At 38.8% G+C, this 18,891-nt stretch overlaps 1 protein-coding gene across 3 annotated transcripts; it reads left to right on the plus strand.

The window, feature by feature from the left end:
- The first annotated feature begins 10,046 nt into the window (after positions 1-10,046).
- On the plus strand, positions 10,047-18,821 carry LOC113650059 (serine/threonine-protein kinase TAO2). Of its 3 annotated transcripts, none has more exons than XM_047815997.1 (9): positions 10,047-10,203; positions 10,860-10,966; positions 12,303-12,387; positions 12,503-12,701; positions 12,787-12,855; positions 13,023-14,008; positions 14,292-15,064; positions 15,170-15,370; positions 15,796-18,821. In XM_047815997.1, exons 1-9 carry the CDS (start codon positions 10,082-10,084, stop codon positions 16,053-16,055), a joined length of 2,802 nt encoding a protein of 933 aa, XP_047671953.1. In that variant the 5' UTR covers positions 10,047-10,081; the 3' UTR covers positions 16,056-18,821. The 3 variants fall into 3 exon arrangements, with proteins under 3 accessions (XP_047671953.1, XP_047671954.1, XP_027013898.1); XM_047815998.1 differs by having other exon boundaries at positions 15,817-18,821; XM_027158097.2 differs by having other exon boundaries at positions 13,023-14,005.
- Positions 18,822-18,891: the final 70 nt, after the last annotated feature.

Raw genomic sequence — 18,891 nt, forward strand, 5'->3', positions numbered from 1 at the left:
CTTTCGCACTCCATAGTGTCCATTCTGCATCCCTGCGGTGGTGTCAATTATTATGTTCAATTGTGTCCTATTTTTCTAATTAATAAAATAGTAAATTCCGTATTTTAATTCATTGTGAAGATGTAATTAAATGATATTTCATTGTGGTTGGGCTATATTTTTGCTTGGCTCTGATGACGCAGCAGCGAAACCATTCCATAGGACACGCCCCCGTGGTTCAGCTGTGCACTTGGAGTGGTGGTGAGAATGAAATACAGCAGGGCGACTTTACAATATCACGCGCATTGCTGACGCTTCAGACGTTCCCAACACGATATTAACACTTCTGCGGTATTGTAGATCTGATTTGAAGAGGAATTAACTGCATTTTCTGGATAAAATTCAGGCATATTTAGCGTGCGTCATGGAGGGCCAGAAAGACTCGGAGCCGGGGCGGCCGGCCACAGCGCGAGCTGTTGCTCTCGCTCACTTACTGCACCAGGAGTGCAAAAATTTGTTGGAATTATATGTGAGTGTGGGATGTATTTACTTGTTAATTTTGATTTGTTAATTTATGCTTCATTTTTAAATCAACATGACTCGAAATCTTTGCTGCTTACTGTACATACCTGTGTACCGTTATGTTACGCGCTACAGTATGATTCATTCAGCTGTTGTTGCACCTGTTAATGTGCTCTCTATTTTAAAAAAGCACGTAAAGAGATTTTATTTATTTATTTATTTATTTCTACATACCTCATAGCTATTCCTGCAGCAAACAAGACTGCATTTTGCTTACAATGTAAAAAAATAATTAGCTTGGAATACTGAAACAACCCATCCATCAACTTAAGTGGATTGAGGTTGGATGTCTTATCCAGTCAACTGTCATTTAAAGGGAAACTACACCCTAAGGAACATTTAAAATTATTTGATTGAAATATTTTGCGGATTTGGACAAGAATGGTGCTGAAATGTTAGTTGAAGCTGTGTTATCATTATTAATGTAAGAGGTTTGTGGTTGTGTTCTGTGCTGATGTCACACAGGAGACAGACAAAAAGAGAACCAAAAAATATGAACAGAATTTCAATGATTCTTTGGCAGTAATTCAGCTGGTGATGTCTGGAGAAAGAATGACTGTGTATGAATCCAAGAACACCAAACCCACAGCGAAGCATGGGGGTGGCAGCATTGTTGTATATGGTGGCTGTTCTGTAAACCCTACAGTGGCAGCTGATGGATAATTCAATAAGAAAAACAGTGCCAGACATACAGCCAAAATAATGCACAATGAAACGAAGATAATTTGGCAAGAAGAATGGACAAAAAATGAACCATGCTGCAGAAATGTGATTTTATACTTATGAATACATAGGTTTTTGACACAAAACAAAAGTCACATCATATCTGTAAATCTGAAGTGGATATGTGAATTGAAATTATGTTAAATGACAGAAATGTCAAAATATTTACTTCCCTATTTTTGTATTATTTGAAATGGTCCTTGTAAATTTCAGCATTGTGATACTGTAGGTTTATCTCTCCTCAGTAGGGTGCCTTCTTACTCACATCAGTCTGTTCTCTTGTTATTCAGAAAGAGCGAGAGCACTTTTTCTCACCTCACATCCCTGATGGTGAGCGTTTGTTGATCTTTGACCTCTACACTGACACACCAAGCTCTGAGCAGCGGGTTGGCCACGCCCACTCAGCCTTGAGCCGGTGCCTAGAGATGCTAGAGTGCTTGATTGCCCGAGAGGTAGAGGAGCTGGGTGAAGAATTCGAAGGCGAGTATGAAACCGTCAGGAATACGGTGAAGAATCGACTTGGGCATCTGCTGCACAGCACTGGAGCATTGCTGGAGAATGGAGAGGGCGTGTGCGAACCATTGCCTGAGTTTCATTGTGTCCAGGTGGGTAAAAGAGAGATAGAGAGAGAGCTCCCTTCATGGTTCATAAGTTTGTATGACATAACTCTTATACTGTAACTATCCACTTGTAGCACAAATGTGTCTCAAATTTTTCAACAGCATTTTCAATGGCAAACCAAGCAACAGTTAAAAAAGCTTCCCAAATGCCTTAGCTGCTAATTTCCTGTTTCACTTATTTAGAATAAAATAATAAAACAGATGTCGAAACAATCAATATATCGCTGTTAAAATGCTGCAAAAAATATCGACTAACATGCTTACTTTTGACTTTCCAATACAAGTTGACTGAGCAGTTTCTTTACTTTTTACACTGACTGGTGAGTTAGGACTCTTGGAGTCAAACCTGTACGCTTTCTTTGCTAGATATATTGAAAGGCTATATGCATTTTCCCATCTTTGTGAAACTTAACCCGGGGAGTCGCATTACAGCCTTAACTATTTATTCACTGCCTGGCCCCAGGATCATTTTGCATTTACACTTGGTGCAGTCACTTTAAGCAAAAAAGTCTTTCATGTTAAGCAAACCAAAGACCGGAGTAGTCAGGTGCACTAGAGATTTGTTTCCTCGAGCCTTTAACCGAATATCAAACTGCAGGTTATGGGCTCAGGTTTTGAAAAATATATAACCAATTATTTTGTAGACCATTTTAAAGTTCCTCTAAAATTAAAATTTGATTAGAAACATTTCACTTTTATTTATCACTTCTGGGGAAAGATTTTGATGGTTCATATTTGTGGAAATCTTTCTTATTGTTAAATTAAATGCTCTCCAGAAAATAAACAGGGTCTTGCTTTACTGTAGTGACTCGACAGTGGGTTTTTAGCAGTTTGTCTTTGTATTTAAATCACAACTAAGAAGGCAATTCATAGGGCGCCAAACATCTAACCACTGATCACCAGTGACCTTATAGTACTGAAAAAGCATACAGAGCTCACCTCGATTAGAGCTTGGGCTGGAAGAGGACTGCTGTTAGAGATGTGAAGGGATGTGTATGTATTTTATGTTATTATGTTATTATATTTTAGATTTATATTATTATATTATTTATTTATATTATATTATTATATTATTTAGATTATTTCTCTACACTGTGAATCAGTATACAGCTGTGGCTTTAGTGAGAATTTTAGCTCTGGTTGGAGCTTTGCCATGTTGTGTCAGTAAATCCTTCTTTACGGTAAATTAGACACCCAACACCCCCTAACACGCACACAAACACACACACACACACACTACACACACACAGGATACAACAGCTGCCAGTTAATCCTATGGTGACTATAGGTGCAGTTACAAGCTGAGCTGATAAAAAGTATTGTTTGGAAATTCTTGTCAGAATTTTATTCTTACATACCATAGATAAATTCTGTAGATACTGCAACCCAAACAAGAAAGACTAGTGAAATTATCTGTTAGGAGGAATGTCTTGTTGACACAGGCAGAACTGTTGTAAATGTATATCTTCAGTGTCTCTGATTTGATCCTCAGCTGTAGTTTATCTCTGTATAGAATTTGGCATGCTCTTTTTCTGGTTCATATTGTTTGGGACAGGGCCAAAGAAAATGTGTGTTTTTTTTTTTGTTTTTTTTGTTTTTTAGTTTTTTATTTATTTTTTTCAATATTGAAATTAATTCAAATTAAATAAAGGTATGATCAGTTGTACAGTATAATTAATCTTATTAGTATTTATTATTAAGCTATATTAAAAAATATAGTTATATACTAAACTTCCTTGCATCAAACCTATTTAAAAGCTAATTGTATTTTTCACATTTTTCGCATACCAAATCTGTATAATTCCAGTCTTTTATGCATGTACAGTTTATTCTGACCAGAAAAGAATGTGCGTACCTCTGCAGTTTGTCTGCCTTTTCTCATACACATGCTCTTTTCCCTTTCCCTACCGTTGTAGACACATCGCATTCTGTACGCACACACACGTACAGTATACGTCTGTCTCTCTTTCCCCCTGAGACTGTCTGTAAGAAGAAGAGACCACAGACATCTCCTTCACTCTGCCTCTTTCAATCCTGTGTGTGTGTGTGTGTGTGTGTGTGTGTGTGTGTGTGTGTGTGTGTGTGTGTGTGTGTGTGTGTGTGTGTGTGTGTGAGTGTGTGTGTGCATGTATTTGTATTTGAATTAGGTTTAAAAAAAAAATACTTAAACAGCCAAGCAGACAGACTGAAAAATGCATTTAAATAGGGCGCCCTGTTTGAAAGGGACCAATAGTGCGCTTAGGAATCAGATCAGCTGATGGGCGGGGTTAGAAAATTTGACATCAGCTGATAGCCGAGCTTGACTATGTGGCCTGCCTGAACTGACGCTGAACGCTATATATATATGGGGCTAACCTGCATTAATTATAATTTGAAAAGAATCTTTAAAGGATACCAGGATTGTAATCCTAATATCTGTGTGTGTGTGTTTCTTGCAGGGTATGGATGAGGTTGAGGGTACCGGAGGCTTTGCCGCCAAGCTCTGGACCTACAGGGTTCTACTGGAGCTGACCCACTGGAGCGACATGGCTGCCCACGCCCTTCGCCTTCTCCACTCCGAGCGAGCGAACGAGCAAGAGCTCTAGACGATTACATCCTCCGTGCGTGGGCTGCATCCTGATTTTGCAGGGAGTTATCAGGGGCGAGGCTTAATTTTTTTCCGTTTCTTTCTTTTATTTTCTTCTCATTTCTTTGTCTTGTCATGCTGACGTACTGAATAAATTCTGGTTTTAATTACACAAAATAACACTATCTATAACATATCAGCTAAGCTAGCTAAAACACTGCACTGAGCTAGTATGAGCCGGCTAACTAATCAACTTAATTTACCCTACCTTGCTGGAACCAGGCATCTGATGTTAAGTAGACAGCTAGCTAACCTTAGATAACTATTTTGATTAATTGACAAGAAGTCAAGTGCACACGTGAGATTAATTTAATTCAGTTTAAGCCCTGTCCTTGTTGCCCCAAGAAAGGCCGTCACTGACACAGCTGTGCATTATGATTACTTACTATATTCAAAAAAACACCCAAAATGACTCCTGAGTGGCAAAACAGGAAATTGTTTATCCTGTCATTAAATTCCAGTGATGCCCCAGCTCTCCATGGCCAGCAAAGCTCTCTGAGTGGGAGGCGGTGACTTAATCATTCCCCCTCTATCAATAACACTAGCAAATCACGGCATCTGTGAGCTTGTGTGTGCGGAAGGGGGCGGACAGCAGTTTCCTCTTAGTGTGTTACCTTGCTCTGTGACTCAGCATGAGCAGCTTGAAAAGATGTGATTATCTGGCTTTACAGTATGTGTCTCAGAAGAAAATGCGTAGCTTTCAGACTCAATGGTTGCCATTGATTATGTATGTGAGACCAAAGACTCAGTTAGGGAGAAAATATGGGGGCAAAAAAAATCCAAAATGATAAAGCTCTATCTGACTACTTACTTACATTTCTTTTTAATGCGATATATACATGTTGTCCTTATTAAGTAAGATAGGGTTAAGATTATTTTAGAATTTATCTCCCATAAAATTGATTATTTTGCAATAACAACACGGCATCAAGTTTTTTATTCCTGTTGCCAACAATGAAAATGTTGTACTTATTAAGGAATGACACATTATATTAATTTGTCACATACACAGCATACTTTGATCTGTTACAGTGAAATATAGTGTTTTTCGACCAGTTAAGACAGAAAAAGAAAATATAACAATACTATAAACTACATCATACTTTAATTATACAGTAAATCATTTATCATCACGTGGCAAATTTTCTCAGAAAAGAAATTTACTCTAGAAATATAAGGGCATTGATATAATCATCAAAACACCTTCTGACCAATCAGATATAAGAAACAAATAGGGTTCAAGTAAAATTTCATGATGATGATTTAGGTTTTTGAATTTTTTTTGTACATTGTAAGATCCATTTGGAGTGGCACCAATATGTAAACACTTTTTTAGTTTTCTAACTCAAGAGTTCAGAAAATTATTGATTGCTTGTTTTGGTGTTTACATATGTATTGAAAAACAATACAAAAAGTGAACATAATATGCAAATATCCAGTTAGCTGCTTGTTTATGTATACATTAATAAATCGTGTTGTAGCTTTACTAATGATAGCAAAGCTATATAAATGTATTTGAAAGTGGACGGTGACAAAATGTGTCCCAATGATTAGATTAGATTAGATTAGATTAGTACAAGGCAGCAAAATGCAGTTTGGCATCTAACCAGAAGTGCAATAGCAGCAAGTACTCTGACATAACGTAACAACGAGCACTGTCATGCTGCCTGCAGGATAGTAGCATCATGGGCATTTTCTTAATCAGCTACACGTTGCTATACAGATTAATTTTTTTTTTACATCTACACAACTGGTTGTTGATTTTTAATGCACTTTTTTTTAGTAAAGTGGGATTAAATTAACTTGCTTAACATTTGTCTGCTAGACAAATTAGCTGCTGGTGTGCTAGTTATTGTTAAGATGAAAGAGATGTTTTAATGAAATTGGCTTCTTCATATCAGACTGTATTACACAACCAAACAATCGGTAATCTCAAGGTCAAGTTGAAAATGTGTAATGCTGCTTGTGTGCTACAAAATGTTTCTCAGTAACACTTCATCAGTCTGCAGTGGCTCGGTCTCAATTGTGAAATGTAGCATCATCATAGTCCTGGCTAATGTCCAGGATCAGGCAAGTGCTTGCAGAGCTCTGTCAATGGGTTCACACAGACTCTCGAAATTTGACCCTTGATGAAACTTCAATTCACTACGTTTTATTGCCAACAACATCAATTTTGGGGCTGGAGCAGTTTTGTTCATGCAGCCAACCAAACATTCAGCTAAAATGGATATCCTTTACTTTACCAAAAGCCTTTCCTTTATATGTTCAGTTTTTTAATATATATATATTAATTCTTTCAGTTTTCATAGCGAGATTGTATTTGACCTCATTTGAATTTGGTCAAAATACATAACCTTAATACATAGCTAGTTATCTATTAGTTGGTATTTAAAAAATTATGTAGTTAAAAAGGTTATAAAATAATGTACAAAGCATTAATTGGGGCAAATATTACTATGATTCACTCTTCAGGTACAGTAGTCAGCTCTCTATCCTAGCTAACTACCTCCATAACATACCTTACTAACAGCTTAACTGTTTAAACACATTTCATTATCAATATGATGATTATTAATTATGATTGTTATTTAGTTCATTATTATTATTATTATTATTATTATCATTATTACCGTTATTAATTATAATAACGGTAATAATGATAATAATAATAATAATGGTCATGTTATTTCATAAACATGTTACTGCGTTACACAGTTGACTGTACTGCACTTTAGCTTTATTGTACTTGATATGAAATAACTTGCCAATTGACCAGTATTTGCATTCCTTTGTGATTTAGAGCTTTATTTACTTTATTAAATTATAGGCCATATGAATTCAAAGGGTTCAGCTTAACAGCTAAGGATCGGAATCTCAATGACCTTTAACACATCAATTTCTCCTTATCATTCCTCTTAATTGCCTCCCAATCTCCATCTTAAATGTTTACCGTCTTAAGAAAAGGCCTGAGGGATTAAATGTACATCAGTGTAGCCTTCAGGTGTAGAATTCGCTTGTAAAATATGTAATCTGAAAACATCAAAAGTGGACAGAGCTGTGTATTAGTGCATATAACATTACTAAAAACCTTTTTTTAATGTTTTAATTTTAATTTTCCAGCTCAAACTACATATAAGAGCAGACAACTCTTTATTTTGCCAGCTAGTTAGCAAACCTTTGTCTTAACATGCTACCTGGTTAGCAGATTAACTGATTAGAATGCCAGGTATTTATAAACCTGGCATAATATTGTATCTAGTTTTAGGGAACTTGAATGTACAGAGCAATCAGAGAAAATAATGGTAACATAGTTCTTGCTGCTAAAATTGGATGTGTTGCTGTTGGGGCTACTAACTACATACTCCATTAGTCAATGCTCCTCATGCAAGTCAGTGGAATGTGATAAAATCAGTAGTGAATGCAGAAGCCAAGCATGTGAACACTGCACTGCTTCTGTGTAGCATTTGTGTGACTGTGAAGTGTGCATTTGAATTGTAATGTTATATTAGCATTGTTGTGACCATATTAACAAAAACTGCAACCTGAATATAATTTTCTTTATTTATTTATATTAGGCTATTTGAAAATTTTCTTTATGTATTGTGCCAGAAACAGTGCTAACCTTTATGTGTAAACATGCTGTGAAAATCTAACGTTATTAATTGTTTGTAGAACCTGGTGTGTGTGTGAGGGTGTGCTGAAGACTCGAAAGACAGTGTGTGTGTTGGTGTGTGTGCTCTACCAAGCGGTCTCACACTCTGTTTTCAGTGCCTCCCTTTACCCCTTAACAAGAGCGAGACAAAGAAACACAAGTAAAAAAAACCTTGCATTTATAAGACACAGGTGAGAATCACCACACGATACCTGCCGAATTCGACCTTCCTCCTCTACGTACACAGTTGACACTCCATCACGACCTCGCTATCACTTGTTACTCAGTTTTTGCTATTATAGCAGACATGCATAAGTGATTTAAACTCTGATATTTAAATAAAGGTGTTTTGCAGATTCATTAACACTGTGAGAATGTAGACTATTAAATTAGTTTTTTATTTGTATTTATTAATGGATGACGTATATGAACCCTGAGTAATAAATTAAAAAATGTCACTAACTTGGAATTGTTTCGTGTGATTTATTCAAAAGATATATATAATGTGAAATGTTATTATTTCATGCTTCCTGATCAACTCAATACATTTTAGTGGAACTGAGTGAATTATGTCTAATTAAAACATTTCTTATTAGCCACTGTATGTTCATACGCTCAATAGAGAGCACTTTGATTGGCTGCATTGCTCAACTCTATGAATACAAAGCTTGTTGTAAAACCTTTTATTTACTACGAAAGCACAGGAAAGTTGCCAAGCAAAAACATTTCTCATTTTTACAGATGGAAAATTGAGTCTTGTGAAACATTTCTATCCACAGCAGGTTATCACAACTATGTATTTTTTTTTGCATATGGATATTATTATGGATTATCAGTATACCTTTGTGGGGGACGCTTTCTGTAAGGGCCCTTGTTACTCAGATCCACTATTACTACCTGTCTGGCACATCAGCTTTTTCATAACTAGAAATTGCGAATTATGTTAACATAGCGGGTTCTTCTGAGGTGTGGTCTGTAGAAATGTCATTAATAAAAGTATTTTAAAAGTAATATTTTAGTCTACGATATTTTTTAAAATATGACTGAAGGAATAGTACTGTAAGCGATGCTGTAATATGGCAAAAAATAGCAATATATATATATACATACACACAGTACAGACCAAAAGTTTGGATACACCACCTTTTCAACAGAACAATGACTCCAAACACACCTCCAGGCTGTGTAAGGGCTATTTGACCATGAAGGAGAGTGATGGGGTGCTGCACCAGATGACCTGGCCTCCACAGTCACCGGACCTGAACCCAATCGAGATGGTTTGGGGTGAGCTGGACCCCAGAGTGAAGGCAAAAGGGCCAACAAGTGCTAAGCATCTCTGGGAACTCCTTCAAGACTGTTGGAAGACCATTTCAGGTGATGACCTCTTGAAGCTCATCAAGAGAATGCCAAGAGTGTGCAAAGCAGTAATCAAAGCAAAAGGTGGCTACTTTGAAGAACCTAGAATATGACATATTTTCAGTTGTTTCACACTTTTTTTTTATGTACGTATATAATTCCACATGTGTTAATTCATAGTTTTGATGCCTTCAGTGTGAATCTACAACTTTCATAGTCATGAAAATAAAGAAAACTCTTTGAATGAGAAGGTGTGTCTGAACTTTTGGTCTGTACTATATATATATATATATATATATATATAAAAACAAGCTATACATAGTTTTACTTTGTTATATTTACTTTGTTTATTTATTTATTTGTTTGTTTGTGTGTACAAGGGACATATTTTTCGTTATAGGGTATATACTTACATATATTACTTGTATACACTTATATACACTATAATGTTTCTAATGTCCTAATGGTTAAGTGCGCATGCGCGGGGAAGTCTTTACCGGAGCAGCTAGGTACTACTGTACCAACGCTAATGGCGGAGTACGCATGCGCAGTAGAGTCTTTACCGGAGCCGTAATGGCGGAGAACGTACGGTCGCCTTTTGACTATCGGGAGCCACCGACTCTCGACAGCGATGGAGACGGTGGCAAGCCTCCGCCACCTCGGGGGTTAGTGAAAAATCCGTCTTCCGTGTGGGAACCGGGGCGCTATGTTAATGTTACAGGATCGTGTTGTTTTATCTATAAACATTAGGGTTGCAATACAAATAGCTAGCTTGCTAAGCTAACTTGTTAGTGTTTCAATACAATTAGCTAGCTTGCTAAGCTAACTTGTTTGTTTCTCTTGTCCATATAACAGTAGCAGTTCGCATTAAATAGCACTACAAATGTATTTAAAAACCGAATTTGCTAATTTTTGTTTCGATATTGAGGAATGTATTTTAAGACACAACGAATTTGCATGTTAGAGAAAAAAAAAATAGCAGCACATTCAATGGGCTATTTTAGCTGTATCGTTACCTGTAGCTATGCTAGCCGAAGATGTGCAGTGTTTATATCCCAATCAATCATCGTTTCTACCTTCTACCACATAAATTACAGTGTGGGGATTATATATACACACACATACACATAAACCACATATAGAAGTGCATAATATTATTAAGAATTAATGAATGTGTGTTATCATAAAAATCCAGGAACTGAGCTATGTGTTATAAAACAGGGTTGTGATCAGAGTTGTGATGTTTTATGTCCTGTGTAAGATTCCAGAATAGATCCATGGCAGGATAAGATGGTGTAACCACCAGGTTGTTGTCTTGCAGGCGAGTGTGTGGCCGAAAGAGAAAGGGCACTCCAGTGAAGGTGTGTGACCGTGCATATGTGACTGAAGATGAAGAGGAAAGTTTGTCTGAGCACAGTTACAGCCCAGGTATACACACACACACACACACACACACACACTCCTTTGTGCACAAAATGATTATAAAGACAAGGTCGAGTGTCTGCACACTGAGAGTCCCGTCCTCATTCCCACTGTATGCCTTTGGGATGAACTGGAATTCTTCCTTGCCAGCAGATCTTCTTGGATGATGATCAAGGGTCAAAAGTATTCTCAGCTATATTACAAAATTATTTGCTGTTAAAGTTATAAAATTAAAGTTATTATAACAAGGAAGGGGGACCAAGTGCAGGGTTTCCCACGGAAAGTTTGTTAGTTAAGGCGGTTGGGTGGGGGGCGGGGCCGGGGCTTCTTTGTGAGATAGACCACAGACTCTGTACTGCGTTTAACAATTATTAAAAACGGGCACGTGCAACTTAGCTAGCAGGTGAAGAACTCAAACAACAAAATCACCAGCTAATTTACTTTAAATTCGCAAGAACTATAGACTAATACAATAACAGGCTTAAATAAACCCAAAACATAAGTTCTCACGGACATGCGTTTTATCAACTGGCTAGTTATCCTCCAGACAGTGATGGACCACGTCTTTCTCTCATTTCGGCCACCCCAAAAAATGTGCAGGGTGAAGCGCATCTGCACTATTCTCTGAGATGCACTTTATGGCCTTTTGTGCAGCGGAATTTTTTATTTATTTTTTTGGACGACCTAGTTAAGGTGGTAGGGTTTTCCAGCTTAGGCGACCGCCCGAACTGCAAAGTGCTGCAGGAAACCCTGCAAGTGCATATTCCTGGCTATGGTTTTTGAATGGGATGTTTAAAGACCGTTTGGGGTGCGATGGTTAGTCACACAAACATTTTCCTATATTATATTATACGTTTGTATACATTTTTTATACTGCCGGCAGGACTGTCAGTGGTTATTTAAAAAACTACCACTTGTATTAAGCCAAGCCAAGTCAAGAAGCTTTTATTGTCATTTCAACCATATATAGCTGTTGCAGTACTCAGTGCAATGAAACAACATTTCTCCAGGACCATGATGCTACATAAAACAAAGACAGAACTAAGGACTTAGGAAGTCAGTCCTAGATACATAAAGTGCAATCTGGTGCAAACAGTGCAGGACAAGACAGAAAGACAGTGCAGGACAAAAGACAGTGCAAAAAATTACAAGACAATTCACAAAAGACTGTAAACAGAAACAGCGCTGACCAATGTGAATGCTGTATGTTCAAACAATATTGAGTGTGCAGAAATACTGGACACAGTGTTAAAGCAGCAGTTACCTGAGATATTGTAAAGGATTGTGCAAAAAAGTATGAAGACTGCATAATATCAAAAACCCTGCTCTTTTTGTTTTACAGGTGAAGGGCAATACCCAGATGAAGCAGAGGACCGACTCCCCCCACCCAACAGTCCTTACTATCTCGCTGACCCAACCCAGCTTTGGTAAGCTTTTATTTCTTACAGCTCAAACATTCAGATCGATTGCAGCAACCTCTGAAACTGAACTAAAGGTTGTAACTGAGATGCTTTTTGTTGGTGTATACGATTATGTTCACAGTGTATCAGAGCTCGGCGAAGAAGGCGCCAGTGGTGTTCGTGGCCCTGTGCTCTTTCCACCTCTACCACCTAACTGCAGGATCAGAGAGGTTCATTGTGGGAGTCAGGTACGACTGGTTGTCATAGCGATCAGAGACATTGCCAAGGGTGAGGAAATTACGGTGGACTACAACTTGGCTGAGTGGGGTGAAAATGCGCTGGTAATTATACTCAGTTTTTCATTTTTCAGGGTTATTCTTCTAGGGAATTTTCCGATTGTATTTCTTATGTGTTACAATTTCCTAGGCTTTCCATCGCTCTGTATCACCACGAGGATTTGAATGCGGCTTCAATCCAGACAGCAATATCAAGAAGGTGATGAGGCATACATACATATATACAACCTGCTTTTGCCATATAGTGATACATTTATGCAGCTCTTTTCCTTGTAAAATATAGTAAATTATTGAAGTTTCAGGTCTTGTGTGATGACAATAGCTAACAATTCATTTTTCAATATTTTTGTCTGCTTGTCTTTATAGGAAGAGGACGCAGCTCCGTCTCTCCCTCTGTCTCTCACAGTTTCAGACTACCTCACTCCCTCGTGGTCTCTCTCTCCTTCATCGTCTCCTCTGTCTCGCTCTGAGGCCAGTGATTCAGACCGAGAGGAAGATGAAGAAGAAGAGGAAGACGAGGAAGAGGATGACGAAGAGGAAGAAGATCTTGAAGAGCTAAGGGGCCACATGATGCAGAGGCGCAAGAAGCGAAAAACGACAAATAACACAGCCAAAAAAAAGCCTCAACCCAGCCCTCTTTCCTCTTTCCCTCCATCCTCCTCACCTTTCCAGTCACCTTTAGCCCCACCGACCACAAACATAAACAATAACATAAACATAAACATTAGCCGCAGCGCCAGTAGGAAGCAACACTGTCCTCATTGTGGCCGTAATTTCCGTTCTCTTGCTCGGCATCTCGAAAAGCACCACGATCAGCAACCGGAAATCCGGAATGCAATGGAACTGTCACACGGCCCACGGTCCACACACACACCGCCCTCGGCACACACACGTGGCTCACACTCGTTCGCCTCACCACAGCCCTCTGCTTCCGCTTCCGCTTCCTCCTCTTCCTCTTCCACCTCAGCCACCCCCAATCTCTTCTCTCGTGACTCTTCCGGCTCAGGTTCGGCGGCCATGTCATTCTCTTTATCCCTCTCTCCTCCTTCACGCCGTCCTACCACCAAAAAGAGCCCTGCCTCTATCTCCACTCCACCCAGAAAGAACACAGCACCTACTGCAGCAGCTGTGAAAAAGTCTTCCAGTCCTCCGGCCAAAAGGGGGCGACGTCCAAAGAAGGAGAAAGAAGAGAAGCAAAAGAAACAGGAGGAAATAGAACAAGCAAAAGAAGAAGCTCCACCCACTCCGGGCCGAAACGAAGAGGTTGAAAGGGAGGAGATAGAAGATGAGGAGCTGGATCTGACCGAAATGAGGGATGATGACAGCGGAGAAGAGAAGAATGGTGCAAGGTAGTCAGTACAGTTTGTTAAGACTTTGATTGTTGTGTTAAGAGGCATATCATTGTTGTTGAAACGCACTCACTTTAGTGCAGGTTCATTTAGAGCTTTAGACTTAGTTAAATGAAAATAAAGAGGGTTGCCCCTAGTACTTTGTCCCTAAATGATCAAGAACATGAATGGAAAGTTTGTGACCTAATGCTGACTAATGGACGAGGCTATTTCCCATTTTTTTTCTAAGCTTTATATCTATAACTACTATTTCATGCTTTAATGTATTAACTTATCTCTTCCTCAGCTCTCACCGGTCCCACGTGTCTCCTCTCCTGTCCTCTCTCTCCACCCTGGTTTTGTATCTCCGACGTCAGCAGCACACGTCCTTCCTGTCCCTCTCACGTTCAAGCAGCTCTGCAGAGGCCTGGCGCCTGCTATGCCACTCCAGCCTGGCACTGCTCATCCTCTATAATCGTCATCGTGAGTGTGAAATGGCAAAGCTAAGCATAAATGATTACCGCAGTCGCATCACAACTTCCTCTAACTCCAGCTCCCCACTTGAAGCATCTTTATCCCCTTTCGAGCGCCAAGTTTTGTGCCATAGGCCCCGCGTGGGTGTTTTAGGAAAGCGCGGTCGGGTTCAGCCGCTAATCCTTCCACCCCACTCTGAATCCTGCCTCGATTTGCTTCTGAAAACCTCCACGGATGTGAACGTCGATCCTGAAAGCCCTTATGTATTTTCTCGGCCGTTTCATTCTCCTGCCACCCCTCTGCGTGGCACAGACCTCCTGCGTGGATTAGCACGTTCCAGTGGGGCTAAAAACCCTGCAGCACTGACATCTCCACGCACACGAAGGCAAGTCGCCATCCTTACCCAGCTCCTGCTGATGGATGAGGGGGAGAAGGAGAGGCTTGAGCACTTCCTGCACAATGAGTATCACGTCACCCAAAGCTGTGCCAGAATTGGCCAGGACCCAGCGCTGATGGGCAGAGTGGGCCGTGTCGTGCTATATGGGGAGAGAGACGGCGTGTTGTTCAGAGGAATGAGCCTCAAACACATCTGCCTCGAGCTAGACGGTGAGAACAGGAAAAAAAGAACAGAAAATGTTCACCGTTCTGCTGATTTATTTTAAATCTGTTGATTCTTTATATGTTTTATCCTTTTTGTTCTCTTGCTTTCAGTAATGTCTGGGAATTCAGCAGATTCTTTCTCAGAGGAATCGGACAGAGAGGAAGAGAAGAGTAATGAAAGAACAGAGGTGGGAAAGACAGCACGAGTGAACGGCCGAGGGCCATCTAAAAAGGGCGCTAGTCCCGTCCCCTCGCCCACTACGCCCTCCCCGTCAGCTTCGCACAAGAGGCGGAGCTCACAAATAAAAACAGGTAAGAGTGATTTACCTGTCATATTAGTCATAAACTGAACGATGTGAAAACTCTTTGGTTTACATGTTATTTGCTGGGCTTTCACTGGAACACTGCACTAGCAGCACCAACTATGTTTACTACTTGCCTACTCGCATTCTTTTTGTAATGTCTCTATAGTGGTTCAATGAGAGAAACGTTCTATGATTAGATGAAACAGTAAATGGAAACTAATTCAGGTAGGAATTAAAGTTTATAAAGGGGAACTGAAGAAACATCTGACCATTTTTGGATTTGTCATGCCTAATTTCACACATGTGCATAGAACATCTGTTTGCTAATCTAAGCTGAGCCGGTAAGGCTTACATTGAAAAATAAATGTCAGCTTCTGTACTATATGTTTAAAGATACGATTTTAAAATAAACATCCTACGGCATCCGGGCAGAACGTTTACCCCACTTTTCAGGCAAGCGTGGTGTGCTGAAGAGGCCGTGGTCCGAAGCGGAGCGGGTCGCTGTGGAAACGCACCTAAAGCGAAACATTGTGGAGCTGCGTGTACCGGCGAAGGCAGACTGCGAGCGATGTTTGCAGCACTGCCCCCTACTGGTGAGCAACCAGCGTGACTGGAGAGCCATTAAATTCTACTGCCACAACCGGATCCAACTACTGAAGAAACAGGGACGTGGAGGAGCGGCTGTCTGTTAGCTCAACACACACACACACACGCACACACACAAACACACACACGCACACCTACTGAGGGAGAGACTCTTACAGGACATTCAGTCCTGGAACCATGGGTTGAATAAGTGACCATACATACATTTTTTGGATTGTTGTCCATCAGTGTTCATTGACCCCACACACACACTTGTACATTGTAAGTGGTTGTATATGAGTGTGTCCTTTGGCTGCTCATAGATAAAGGTGCAAGTAAGTAAGCGATCTTACACACACACGCACACACACACACACACTCTTTTGTGTCTATACATTTCAGCATTTCACCCTAAACACACACACACACACAAAGTGTTAAAACTGATTTATGCCTATAAACTGACCTCTTTGGACAATTGGGCGTGTGTATGAAAACATTGTTACATGCTTGACATCATTCATATACACGTGACAACGCAGCTCAAAGTACATCACACACAGATCGCAGCAAAGGATGTATTCCTTTATGAACTATTTTGTCCATTTTCTTTTATATGACGATGCTAATCCTGTTTGGCCAGTGGATTCTCAACATTGGACTGATTGTTATAGACTTATATATAAACATCTGAAATTTATGTACCTGTCTTTTGACAAGCAGTTATTTTGGGACCATGTTTTGTCATGTTGTTGGACTATATACATACGTGTTTGTGTACGTGTGTGTATAGATAGATAGATATATATCTATACACACACACAGACGATGTGAGAGGAACAGTAAGTCTATTATGCTAACGTGTTAATTCAATTATGAAGGTTTTCTCAGTTCCAGTCCTATTAAGGTGGCATAAAAAACAGCTTATTTAATACTTATAGGTTGACAGTAGCAAACATCCCAGCCAACTAGCTGTATATTGGATGATGCAGCAGTATAAAATTAACCAGCTTCTGTATGAAATAAAGTAATACATAGACTTAAACAAGCGTTCATAATATTTTAAACAAGAAGTAATATGTCGAGCTATTTATTTTAGTTCCTTGTAGGATAACCTCCTCAGTACACCACTAGCCTATATTTTCCTTATATTTCATAAAGTAAAATAACTACACCATTGATTAATGCTAGCCAGTAAACTATGTTAAAGAACTTTCCATGCATGGCTTAAATTAATAGAGATATTTTAGCTAACTAACAGTTTTGCAAGATATTTATTTGAACTACTCTAAGATCAAGCTCTGTGTACTGCTAGCAAGACAATATAGTACTTTATTTCACAGGTTGATAAATACCTTGCTAGCTTGTTAGTTGGCTAGTATTTTAGCTTCTCCAAAAATGACTCCTCGGCATACTCGTGTTTATTTTATATTAAGTATTATTACATTTCACAAATTGACAGTAGTTATTATAGTGTGTGTTAGTTTTTCTAGGTTTTGCTAAGCTTTTGACATTGATGTCATAAAGTGGAACACTAGTCAGCTAGCTGTATATATTAAATAACCAGAGTGATGCTAGCTGGCTAAAAACCTAGCATGCTATTTGGTTTAGTTACTCCAAAAAAAAGTCTCAGTATAAAGCTACCAAGTTAAAGTTTCATTCATTTATGTGGAACACCGCTTGCTAGCTTTTTTTTTTAGTTTTAGCGATTCTGAAGATTACCACGCCGTGTTCTACTTTCCCAAAGCTAGCTTTTTATTTTTAACTTGTAGCGTAAAACTAGCTGGCTAATATGTTTAGTAAATATTTGAGTGGTCAGACCTAATTAACACGCCAGCATGCTGTTTATGATACAATTAGCAGGCCAGTATTTTACACAGTGATAAATATCTTGCTAGCTTGTTACTGTGCCACTATTTTAGCTGTTCTGTTTTATTTCATTAGCCATAAGGTAAGCTATCTGGCTGGTTATATTTGACTAACCTTGTGTGTATTATTACCTTTATTATCTAATGCTATAATTGCTAACAACTAAGCTAGTTAGTGATTTATTTTTAGGTACTACAATCACAACCCCACAGTTTTTACTGCAAGCAAAATCATGTGTTGAATACAACATGTCCCTGATGAAGGAAACGAGTTCTATTAATATTTTTTATGTAAATGGAACAAATTTAAACACACCATGATGGACTGGAACTGAGTGAATGCATAAACCTCAAACGATTTTTTTTTTCTTTTTCTACCCCTCCAATTGATTGTAGATACAAAGTATAAACACAGACGGAACGTTTTATTCATTAAGCTAGCCACGGATTTCATGTTCTCTCTGTTTTTGTTTTGTTTTAAAGCATCAAATTGTTTTAAGCCTGGTCTTAGTCTCACCTCTGCTGTTAGTGCTGATTCTCCGTTAACCAAGAAGAGGCTTAATCATTGTAGAATTATTTCATTTATTTTCCCCCAGTAATTATCTTCAGAATTTTTACTGTTCATTTTTATGGTTATAATTCAGCAGTATTTTATATAAGCTAAAATCCCAGTGTGACTGTGATCACGATCCTCCTTTTACACTGTTTCTACCCCCCCCCCCCCCCGAACCATTTTATCCCTAATGATTTATATATTCCTGTTTCATCCCCAGACCATTGACTGTATGTTGATTTATAGTATAAACAATGAACTTGTATTAGCGTGCTAGCTAGCTTCGTGAAGGTGTACATTCTGTAAATATCGACTTATATAAAAGTGCTACATTTTGAATTTTTTTTTCTTGTGTTTTCTTAAATGGCATTGTAAAGATTTTAGAGTAAAAGCTGTTTAGAGACAGATTAATGTATGTCACTGCAAGAAATAACACACCTTTATTTGCAGTTTGTAGCTCGTGCTGTGTGTTTTTTTTTTTATTGGAAAGAAGGAAAATTTTAACCTTATACTGCAGTGATT

The sequence above is a fragment of the Tachysurus fulvidraco genome, chromosome 7 (genome assembly GCF_022655615.1).
Source record: "Tachysurus fulvidraco isolate hzauxx_2018 chromosome 7, HZAU_PFXX_2.0, whole genome shotgun sequence".
NCBI classification, from domain to species: Eukaryota; Metazoa; Chordata; class Actinopteri; order Siluriformes; family Bagridae; genus Tachysurus; species Tachysurus fulvidraco.

What these genes read in the sequence shown, in the direction of transcription:
- LOC113650059 (XM_047815997.1), top strand. Translation starts at nt 10,082, where the DNA reads ATGCGCAGTAGAGTCTTTACCGGAGCCGTAATGGCGGAGAACGTACGG. An exon ending in GAGAAGAATGGTGCAAGGTA is followed by an intron (nt 14,009 to 14,291) that starts GTCAGTACAGTT and finishes TCTCTTCCTCAG; the next exon opens with CTCTCACCGGTCCCACGTGT. An exon ending in CATCTGCCTCGAGCTAGACG is followed by an intron (nt 15,065 to 15,169) that starts GTGAGAACAGGA and finishes TCTTGCTTTCAG; the next exon opens with TAATGTCTGGGAATTCAGCA.